The 12,232-nt window shown below is 40.7% G+C and overlaps 1 protein-coding gene across 2 annotated transcripts in view; it reads right to left on the reverse strand.

Annotated features, from left to right (window-relative positions):
- The window catches only part of LOC118358450 (polypeptide N-acetylgalactosaminyltransferase 9), a 140,861-nt gene extending 134,864 nt beyond the window's left edge, over nt 1–5,997 (reverse strand). The window contains exons 1-2 of one of the 2 annotated variants that reach the window (XM_035736288.2): nt 5,948–5,997; nt 2,222–2,376 (exon numbers count right to left, since the gene is read on the reverse strand). Coding sequence is in view for 1 of the 2 variants with exons in the window: in XM_035736287.2 (XP_035592180.1) it covers nt 2,222–2,462 (241 nt within the window). In the remaining variant the exon portion in view is untranslated. Of the gene's footprint in view, nt 1–2,221; nt 3,336–5,947 lie in introns of those variants that run through there. The other variant, XM_035736287.2, reaches the window with a different exon arrangement.
- Between the last annotated feature and the right edge of the window lie 6,235 nt (nt 5,998–12,232).

Below are 12,232 nucleotides of genomic sequence, written 5' to 3' on the forward strand. Positions count from 1 at the left end.
TAGATTAGATTGCTCCTGTAATTGCTTCCGAAATGACACACTATTCTCTATACTGTATACACTAGAAAAAGGGTTCCAATGGGTTCTTCAGCTGCCCCCATAGGAGATCTCTTTTTGGTTTCAGGTAGAACCCTTTTGGGTTCCATGTAGAACCTTTTCCAAAGAGGGTTCTACCTGGAACCCAAAAGGGTTCTACCTGGAACCTAAATATCACCAATATCACACACCGAGTCAAAGAGAAAATGAGATAACATCGTCCAAATCACTGACTGAGGAGTACTGGAATAAATGCTTGCACAATGCACAGGAGCGGCATCACTTTGCAAAGCCATGTAATGGATGAAGAGTTTGTAAATGTCTTCTAAATCTAATCTAAGCCTTAATCCCTTGGTATGTCATTGTTGGACAATAAACAACTGAAAAATGGGCTATTACTTCAAATCACTGTCGGACATGGTAATGGTTATTGGCACACAAGGTTCTCACTCTGTAACGCCAATCCCAATGGCAATAGAATACAATCAGTGATCTGTTCCCCATTTAAAAATTGAGAAATAAATCAGGATATAAATGTATGATTAAATGTGTCAATAAATATCCGGATGCTAAACATGAAGAGATGCTGACAGAAGGGAAGGATTCCTCCTGACTCTGTACACTCTGTACACTCCAGGGCAAATACATGGTGGCTCCCCGGCCCCTCGCTCCAGACAAAGTCCCCTGAATGAGAGGATGCATTATACTTTTGGTGAGCCAGTGCCTCCTGGCTCCAAAGGCAAAGCATAACTCAAACTGACAGAGGGACCTCTTTCGTACAAAAATGATGCCAGCCAGCACCAAAGCAGCACCAAAGCACCAAAGCACAGTAATAAGATCAAATAAAAACCCTCAAACTAGGAGTGTTTTGTGGCCATGCTATATAGCATTATCAGTAGATACAGACTGTCCTTGACCACTTTTGACAAAGAGAATAATAAACTGACTTCACAACACTTTCACCAAAATCCTGTTTATAATAGTTCTGACATGAACAGGCAGTTTCCTGAGCACCAAGCACAAATACTACCATGATAGTTTGATACAGTGGATACAAGACTTATCCTTTTTGAACCTGCCTCTATGGAAAGGATTTTATGTTAACCTTTTTACCTTGAGGTTTACCGAGTTGTCAGCGGCAGAAGCTGGCTTTTGTTGACATCGACTAAACAGGGAGATTGAGGGAATTATACTTTGTCATTAGATGCATACACTATTTCAAACAAATCAGTGATGGCACAGGCTGCTTGTCTTACAATTTGTATAGGATTTCTATATACTATTGATAACATAACATGTTAAAATGTAAACACATGGATGATTCTTATTGTAATTGTGGAATTGACTGAATGCTAAATAGTGATGCATGCATTAGCTGTCTCAAAATAAATGTTGGACTTTTCAGTGTCTGAATCTCTCATGTTTCATGAAAGAGTGGGACCATGGAGCATAATGAGAGATGAGATAACATTAACATGATTTAAAGAATTTTGTTTTGCCAGACAGACCAAACCTCCTGCAACACATTTCAATGGCTAAAGGTAACAAAGAAATAAGTCTGTTTTTTCATTCGATTAGAGAACCATTTAATTTTACCATTTAATTTGTACATTTCAGACAAAACTATTGTATTTGGGCCAAGGGAATGACAAAGCAAAACTCTGTAGCCAGAACCAGGGTTTTCACCCCTATGGGATTCTCAATAATATTCACTTCCATGAGTCCAATACTAACTACTATTGGCTGGTGTTTTTGATGGGGATTAGACCAGGTTAAGTGCACAGATTAGGAACTGTTGCATTGATTTTACTTGAGTAAAACCGATTCACTTGTTGGCAATCATTTGTGGCTCCATGAAGAGCCACCATTCATCACTGGATGACTCACTCTGAACATAATAACTGTACCATAATGACCGATACTGTCTGAATGGCTGATATACCAGTTGCATATTTATCTTATTGTCCATTGTCTGATCAAATTCAATGTATTTGGAAAAGTAGGCTGTTTATAGTTTTAAATGGGCTGTTTATAGTTGCTCTGTAGTAAAATGACAGTAATTCAGGATGTATATAACTATACAGAGATATGACTCCACAGTTAACAATGCTGAAAATGAGAAATATCTCATACTTGAGTAAAAGCTATATGCTGAATATGTTGTTAAAGTTATAATAATACATACCATTTAATTGGTTGTAGACAACGTCCTCCAGCCGCTCCAGTCTCTGAAGTATGGACTGCCTGTCCACCAAGTTGGAAACTTTGCCATTCCTGGCCCTCAGTCTCTGGTCTGATATCCTGCCGATCTGAATGAGTTCCTCAGAACGGTCCTGTATTCTACAATATACCGAGAACAATATGATCCCCACAAAAACAAAAATGTTAACCGTGAGCAAAGTTTTTATTTTGCGTGCCACAGCCATGGACCCTAACAGAACAGTTGGGCAGAAGCCGTTAAGCCAAATAATAATGCATTTGGAGTACTTTAGCTACTTCGGTTGTCGGCTGTAATTGCAGTGAAAAGCAGATGCTTTCAGTGGAAGTCAACTTTGTGAGTCCTGAAACAAGGAGCTGTCCTTTCAGCACCACTGAGATGTCGGAGGAACGCTTCTCTAGCGCTGATGTGGGGGGGCTACTGTTGACATCCAAGCGTCGAGTCTCCCAGACTGTGGTATGCAGATGCTGTATTGAGGAAGTTCAAGGTTGGTAAGGACGCTGGACAAAACAATGCTTTCTCTTTAGATCATATGCAACGCCGCACGCGTGTATCTTTACAGAAGCGCTGCTGTTGATTATACATAGAACGCATTCTGTCGTGTCCACTAGAAATAAATAACGTCAGACACGAACCATAGTCTTAAATAGGAGCGAGTATTTACTGTAGAAAAACATCTATGCGTGCACTGCAACGTGGAAAGTCGTCAAAATCTCAGTCACGAGGACAACATCAGCTCGTCCACCCTGAGCAGTGCATTATACCGTATTGGCGAAGCAGCATACTCTATTACTGCTTTGACATTTCCTCTTTCAAAGGCGTTGTGGTCACTGGATTCGTCCTGATACTGAAATAGATTTGCATGTGTCTTGAAATGTGCACATGCCCCCCTCAAATGTGCAGCGAGTTTCTCCCATCAATGCACGATCGATCGCAATAGAACGTTGAGGTGCAGATAGATAGAAGTTCAGAACGGGTTTTGTCATCAAATGCTGTCAAACGGTTCCGATGCTCGCACTGCCTGACTGCATGGTGAGTGAGCCAACCCTTCTCTTTTGCTAGCTCTCGCATGCTGTCTTGCATCCCACCCTCTCCCTCTCTCTTTCAGCCTCTCTCTCAAAGCAAGAGCGCTACTGTGTTGTGACGTTTAGAGGCATATTCATGATCTGTCTCAGGGATAAAATAAACATGAATATAAAAATAATGTTATTTGAATTCACATGGTGCACTGCATCCGGTCAGATTCTAGATTGATTGTATTATCCTAATCCCAACAGAATAAATAATACATAGAATAAATAGTCATGTTGATTGAGCTACCATACTCCCAATAAGCATTTATTAAAATTGAAATAACCGATACACTTCCCTCTACTAATCACAACAACAGCCAGAAAAGGGTTTATCAATTATTATTGGCTTATGACTTGATTGAGTGCTAATTGATTTCAAGTCCAACCTCCTCAGAGATGTCTTAGACTAACCTCAGTGTAATTACACAAAATGCAAACAGGTATCACAGGTGTAAGTAGTCTACTATGTTAAATGTGTATGTACTGTACCTGCCTATGCAAATATCATGTACATATTGTAATCATTTTGTACCCTTTACAATATAAAAGAGCAATGGCAAACTTTTCAGCCATTGAAGTCAGACACTTGAAATTAAGACGTTTGGCGGGAAATAGTGTAAACAATTAATTAAAAGAAATCAAATATTTTAATGCTTTTAATTTATTTTTTACACTATTTTCCGCCAAACATCTTAATTTCAAGTCTCTGACTTCAATGGCTGAAAAGTTTGCCATTGCCCTTCCTACTAGAGACCAAATGCTGCCTGATCAGTGATTCCAAATAAATCACAATTCTAGTTAATTACAGCCAAACAGAGCCAATCCCGGCACTTTCTCTTGATTAGAGTAACCCAGAAGTAGGCCTTCCAAAAAATACATCCCTGGTCTCTCTCCTCAGAGGAGCCAAGCGCAGATTTATACTCTTTTATTTGTTTGACTTTCCAATACAATCAGATGTGGGCTAAAACTGTCAAATATTTATTGACTGCAAAATATTGACTGCTTGGAAAATGGTAGGGGTACGAAGAGAAAAAGGCTTGTAAATGTTTTCTGGCACTAAAGTCAATTCCTTGATGAGATAGAGGTTGAAAGTCCCAGTACACCTTTTCATTTTTCAATGTTATTTCTTCAGGCAACTGTTCTGAAACCAAGGCCTTCAAGTAGTAGCATAGTGCATTCTTCATTTTACATATATGGTTTATGTGCTTTATCAGGCCAGTGAGGTCGCTAACCTCGTCAGGCTCAATTGCTACGAGCTGGCTGGGGTGAGATTACCTAGTCACCAGCTTTACATTTATTTATCAGGGGCATCACTCTCGTTTCAAACTTGCCCACATTGGTAACGGTATTTTAATGCGCTGTTATCCCCATTGGTAATACCCACAAAACACATTTCTACATTGATTGTAGCACTCATTAGTCCCACCATGACTTCCTCAAATCTCCAAATCAAACATGGCAACATCCTTTGCACATGGAGCCTTTCCCCCAGAACCAATCAGATGTTTTAGTGAAGGATCTTAATTGAAGCCATTCTAATTCAAACCATTCCAACATAATGGGAACGTGTAAATTAGAAATCTAAATGAATTTTCCATTTCATTCAAATGTAAGATGAGATAAAACAAGACACGTGGACTACTGTTTAACATGCAATGTTAATGAATGAGAAACAAACACATTGCTCTATTGAACTTCACAACTGCATGATAATAGGCCATGTGTCTATCCTGCTAGGCTCAGAGTAGGTAACACGCTAGCTAACACATTGGCTCCTCGGTTGTTATTCATACACTTGAATCTATCCCTTTTGTTCTCATGCTCTGCATGACAAGCAGCTTTGAAATCATTGGCTTTATCTGCGGAATGTAATGAGGTTTCCTGCTGAATATGAATCACATTACAAAAGGTGCTGATTTGGTTTGTGGAGAGAGAAGTCTGCTGCTGAAACAGACAGGCTTAGGGAATTATTCAGTAGCCACCTTATCCACCTCTGCTGACCCATTGCTGTTCATACTACTACTACTACTACTACTACTACTACTACTACTACTACTACTATTATACCAACAACTATGATACCAATACTACTACTACTACTACTACTACTACTACTACTACTACTACTACTATTATACCAACAACTATGATACCAATACTACTACTACTACTACTACTACTACTACTACTACTACTACTACTACTACTATTATACCAACAACTATGATACCAATACTACTACTACTACTATTACTACTACTACTACTACTACTACTACTACTACTACTACTACTACTACTACTACTACTACTACTACTACTACTACTACTATTATACCAACAACTATGATACCAATACTACTACTACTACTATTACTACTACTACTACTATGATACCAATACTTCTACTATTACTACTACTATTATGACTACAACTATGAAACCACTACAACTACTATTACTACTACTACTATTACTGCTGCTGCTAATGCTGCTGCATCTACTAGGAATACTGAAAATCCTACAACTACGAATATTACTATTACTAATACAGCTTCTAATATTACAGCAGCGAAAAAAACATATTTGAATGAAATGTGTATGGTATATCATTGTATTACCTCCATTTCTCTGCCTTCTTTCTCCTCCTCTACCAAACATTCCCTGTGATCTGTTCCTGTTTTGTGTATTCAGAATGAGGACAGCTAAGCCAGACACAATCTAGCTCTGAGGCCCTTTAGCCGTATTAGCCTGGCAGGCTGCCAGACACACCGTACTCATCCAGCTCACAGTGTCTCTGCATGACTCTCTCAAACCTGTGAAAGTGACCGGATGGAGAGGAGAGACTAATACGCTTTGTTTTCCATGTTGAGCACCAAATCAAATTGACATTTGACAAGAAATGCCACAATTTGGATGTTTTTAACACACTGTAATTGAGCATGCATCCCATTATCCAGTATACTACATAAATGTACACTGTACTGTGTACGATATCCTTTTATTAACTTTTATTTAATCAGAGGAGCCCAATTGAGACCAGGGTCTCTTTTTCAATGGTGCCCTGAGACCACAAAGCAATGCATTAAAAAATCTAACAAGATAAAATAAGAAGTACACTACATCAGAACATCACCAACATCACAGCCTTTATAAACGAGTTAGTAAATCAATCACTCAAAACAATTGCACACTTCTGTGAACTCATCATCAGGGTTTTAAAATGCTCTAGTGGCACCAGGGAATCCAAATGTAATGAATTTTGTAAGTGATTCCAAAAATGTGGAGCGTGAAAACTAAAAGCGGATTTACCTTATTCAGTTACCTACAATGTTAAGAACTTAATAAAACAGTAGAAATAATATAACATGGGACTGGAGTTTTTCAAGTGACGGCTCAGTCACATAGTCAGGAAAAGCTCCTGAACTGTGTTACCCATAGCACATGTGGTGCCTAGTCTGAACAGCAAAACACATGAGCCATAGTCTCCACCACCTGTTTTCCCACCCTTGAACGGAAGCTTTTAGATGAGTGTACAGAACATTCTCATCCTCTGAAGCTGCTCTCAGGCTGGATGTGGCAGCCATGGACTGCCTCCCAAATGGCACCCTATTCCCTGCATAGTGCACTCCTTTAGCCCAGAGCCCCATCTGCCCTGATCAAAAGTTGTGCACCATGTAAGGAATAGGGTGTCATTTGGGGCACAGACATGGTCTGCTGAGTCCTTTAGAGATGTACTGCGGTCAGAAGAGAGAGACGCTATTACGCAAGAAAACCCAGAGGTCAGACAGATCATGGACATCAATGGCGGTGTATCTACTGTAAAAAATACCCAGACCAAAGGAAATGGTAGAGAGAGTGCAAATAGACACCCACTCCAAGGCAGCAGTCGCCAAGGGCCAAATGTAGAATTCACTGCGCTATTTGAGCAGGTAGGAGGTGTTAGAGAAGGTCTGGGGTTTTATCTGTTCAGCCTTGTGTCCACTTATAATGGAGGTTATTTCATGATATCTTCAATCAAATCAATCAAATGTATTTTAAAAGCCCTTCATACATTAGCTGATGTCACAAAGTGCTATACATAAACCCAAACAGCAAGCAATGCAGATGTGGAAGCATGGTGGCTAGGAAAAACTCCCTAGAAAGGCCAAAACCTAGGAAGAAACCTAGAGAGGAACCAGGCTATGAGGGGTGGCCAGTCCTCTTCTGGCTGTGCCGGGTGGAGATTATAACAGAACATGCCAAGATGTTCAAATGTTCCTAGATGACCAGCAGGGTCAAATATTAATAATCATAGTGGTTGTAGAGAGTGCAACAGGTCAGCCCCTCAGGAGTAAATGTCAGTTGGCTTTTCATAGCCAATCATTTAGAGTATCTCTACCGCTCCTGCTGTCTCTAGAGAAATGAAAACAGCAGGTCTGGGACAGGTTGCACATCTGGTGAACAGGTCAGGGCTCCATAGCCGCAGGCAGAACAGTTGAAACTGGAGCAAGGAGTCACCAGGTCAGGTAGTCCTGATATTACTTTTTCTAATCCACTAGGCCAGTGGTTACCAAACTTTTTATAGGCCTGTACTTGTCACGCCTTGGTCATTGTATTTTGTGTTTTCGTTATATATTTGGTCAGGCCAGGGTGTGACATGGGTTTATATATTGTAATTTCGTATTGGGGTTTGTAGTATTTGGGATTGCGGCTGAGTAGGGGTGTTGTATAGGCGTGGCTGCCTGAGGCGGTTCTCAATCAGATTCAGGTGATTCTCGTTGTCTCTGATTGGGATCCGTATTTAGGTAGCCTGGGCTTCACTGTGTATTTCGTGGGTGATTGTTCCTGTCTCTGTGTAGTTTCACCAGATAGGCTGTAATAGGTTTCACGTTCCGTTTGTTGTTTTGTATTTTGTATATTACGTTATTTTCATGTATCGTCATTTCATTCATTAAAGAACATGAGTAACAACCACGCTGCAGTTCGGTCCGACTCTCTTTCGACAAACGAAGAACGACGTTACAGTACTCCTTCAAACATTCAACCTCCAGCTGCGTACCCCCTCTAGCATCAGTTGCAAAGGGCATCCGTGTCTTAACAGCGTAATTTTCCAAGGCAGGATACTCTGAGAGCAGCCCAGTCCAAAAATCTGGCAGTGGCTTCTGATTAAATACAATTTTCACAGAACCTCTTGTTGCAATTTCGACTAGGCTCTCTTGTTCAGATATCGGTACGTGGACTAGAGGCAGGGCATGAAAGGGATAACGAATCCAGTTGTCAGTGAAGAAAACGGTAAGCTCATCTCTCAATTTAAAAAACGTGTCAAAATTTTGCCCCTTGATAACCAGCGCACTTCTGTATGTTGTAAAAGCGTTACATGGTTGCTGCCCATATCATTGCATAATGCAGAAAATACACAAGAGTTCAGGGGTTTGCTTTAACAAAGTTAACCATTTTCACTGTAGTGTCCAAAATGTCTTTCAAGCTGTCAGGCATTCGCTTGGCAGCAAGAGCCTCCCAGTGGATGCTGCAGTGTACCCAAATGTGTCGGGACCAACTGCTTGTGCGCATTACCACTCCACTATGTCTTCCTGTAATGGCTTTTGCGCCATCAGTACCAACATGAGCAGCAGATACTTTTGGCTACATACGTTCGTGGAATTCCCGCGAGAGAGTAATGGTTAATGTGATTGGATGTTAATTATTTGACTAGGCTACCTGTACTTGACATTTGTGTTGTTATTTCTCTGTACACTAAATGGTTTACTTTTATTTTAAGCAGTGAAACGAGGCTAGTCAGGCTGAGAAAAAAAACTCACCCAAATGTACAGCCCCGTTGGAAAATATAAATGGATTGTTTGAAAATGTGAAGAAAAAAATAAGAAAAAATGCGAATCACATTTTTATTTGGCGTACCCCCGACGGCATGGCAGGGGTAAGCGTACCCCAGTTTTGGAATACCTGCACTAGGCAATGTTGTGCCTACAGTAGTTTTTAGCATATGGTTAAGTTCTTAGGGCTAGGACCCTTTTTTCTTCACTTCCTGTCTGAATGACATGCCCAAAGTAAACTACCTGTAGCTCAGACCCTGAAGCCAGGATATGCATATAATTGGTACCATTGGAAGGAAAACACTTTGAGGGTTGTATAAATGTTAAAATAATGTAGGAGAATATAACACAATATATATGGTATGAGAAAATCCAAAGAAAAACCACCAGAATGTTTTTTTCTGGAGAGACCGTCCTCTTAGAAATGCAAGAAAAAAGGTCATATTGAAAATTAGCTCCCTGTATGCAATTCCTATGGCTTCCACAGGGTGTCAGCAGTCTATGTTCAAGGTTTCAGACTTGTAACTTCAAAAACGAATAAGAAATATCAATTTTAGATGAAGACATTACACACCTGCTAAAATCGGTTTCCCATTGAACATACTTCTTTCTGTAATACATATTATAGTTTGATTACATTTTAGGGAATCTGAGGAGTAAATAGAAACATATTTTGACTTTAGGGGTACAGTTTAGGGGTACATTTTCGGATTCCTTTCTCTGCAAGTTGAACAGGTGGATTACTCAAATCAATGGTGCCAACTAAACAGACTTTTTGGGATATAAAGAAGGATTTTATCTAACAAAACAAAGCTACATGTTACAGCTGGGAGCCTTTGGATGACAAATCAGGGGAAGAGTTTCAAAAAGTGCATGAATATTTAATCGTTATATGTGAATTTAAGAAACATTGTGCCGGTGGAAAAATATTTTGATGTTGGGTGCCGTCCTCAAACACATGGCATGTTTTCGCTGTAATAGCTACTGTACATCAGACAGTGCAGTTAGATTAACAAGAATTTAAGCGTTGAACCGATATAAGACAATTATATGTACATGTTTAAAATGTTTAAAATCCATAATACTTATGATTATTTATTTGAATTCCAGTTTCACTGGAAGTGAGCGGGACTCCTATCCCTAAGAAGTTTTAAAGAGCAGCAGTAAATAAGGGCTATATACAGAGGGTACTGGTACAGAGTCAATGTGTCAATGTGTGGGGAGCACCGGTGTCGAGGTAAATTAGGTAATTATGTACATGTAGGTAGAGTTTTTAAAGTGGCTAACAACAGAGAGTAGCAGCAGCGTGGGGGGGGTAGCCATTTTATTAGCTGTTCAGGAGTGTTATAGCTTGGGGGTACAAGCTGTTTAGTAGCCTCTTTCATCTCGACTTATAACGCTTGCTGTGCCGTAGCAGAGAGAACAGTCTATGACTAAGGTGGCTGGAGTCTTTGACCATGTTTAGGGCCTTCCTCTGGTATAGAGGTCCTAGATGGAAGGAAGCTTGGCCCCGGTGATGTACTGGGCCGTACGCGCTATCCTCTGTAGTGCCTTGCGGTCTGAGGCCGAGCCATACCTGGCGGTGATGCAACCTGCCAGGATGCTCTCGACGGTGCAGCTGTAAAACCTTTTGAGGATCTGAGGACCCATGCCAAATCTTTTCAGCATATAAGTTATTTAGCTCATCTGGTAGGCTCGTGTCACTGGGCAGCTCTCGGATGTGCTTCCCTTTGTAGTCTGTAATAGTTTGCAAGTACTGCCACATCCGTTGGATCGGGTGTAGTACAATTATGATCTTAGTCCTGTATTGATGCTTTGCCTGTTTGATGGTTCATCAAGGAGGGCATAGCGGGATTTCTTATACGTTTCCAGGTTAGAGTCCCGCTCCTTGAAGCGGCAGCTCTACCCTTTAGCCCAATGTGAATGTTGCCTGAAATCCTTGGCTTCTGGTTGAGGTATGTACGTACAGTCACTGTGGGGATGAAGTCCTCGATGCACTTATTGATAAAGCCAGTGACTGGTTTGGTGTACTCCTCAATGCCATCGGAAGAATCATGGAAAAATATCTCAGTCTGTGCTAGAAAAACAGTCCTGTAGTTTAACGTCTGCTTCTTCTGACCACTTTTTTATAGACCGAGTCACTCGTGCTTCCCGCTTTAATTTTAGCTTGTAAGCAGGAATCAGGAGGATAGAGTTAAGGTCAGATTTGCCATATGGAGGGCAATGGAGAGCTTTGTACTTGTCTTTGTGTGTGGAGTAAAGTTGGTCTAGAATTTTTTCCCCTCTGGTTGCACATTTAACATGTTGATAGAAATGAGGTATAACTGATTTAAGTTTCCCTGCATTAAAGTCCCCGGCCACTAGGAGCGCCGCCTCTGGATGAGCATTTTCCTGTTTGCTTATGGCAGAATACAGCTCATTGTGTAACCAAAATGCAGAGTGGTTGTTATTCATTGTACTTTAATAAAGAAACTGTACACGAATAAACTAACAAAACAACAAACGTGCGAAAACCTAAAACAGTCCTATCTGGTGCAAAACACAGAGACAGGAACAATCACCCACAAACACACAGTGAAACCCAGGCTACCTAAATATGGTTCCCAATCAGAGACAATGACTAACACCTGCCTCTGATTGAGAACCATATCAGGCCAGACATAGAAATAGACAAACAAGACATCCAACATAGAATGCCCACTCAGATCACACCCTGACCAACCAAAACATAGAAACATACAAAGCAAACTATGGTCAGGGTGTGACACATTGAGTGCGGTTTTAGTGCCAGCCTCTGTCTGTGGTGGTATGTAGACAGCAACGGAAAATACAGATGAAAACTTTCTAGGGAGATAGTGTGGTCTACGGCTTATCATGAGATACTCTTCCTCAGGTGAGCAAAACCCTGAGACTTCCTTAGATATCGTGCACCAGCTAATGTTTACAAATATGCATACGCCCCTGCCCCGTGTCTTAGCAGAGGCTGCTGTTCTGTCCTGCCGATAGAGTGTATAATGCGCCAGCTGTATGTCTTTCATATCATCGTCCAGCCCCGACTCGGTGAAACATAAGATATTACAGTTTTTAATGTCC

Source organism: Oncorhynchus keta, chromosome 25, assembly GCF_023373465.1.
Source record: "Oncorhynchus keta strain PuntledgeMale-10-30-2019 chromosome 25, Oket_V2, whole genome shotgun sequence".
Classification (NCBI taxonomy): Eukaryota; Metazoa; Chordata; class Actinopteri; order Salmoniformes; family Salmonidae; genus Oncorhynchus; species Oncorhynchus keta.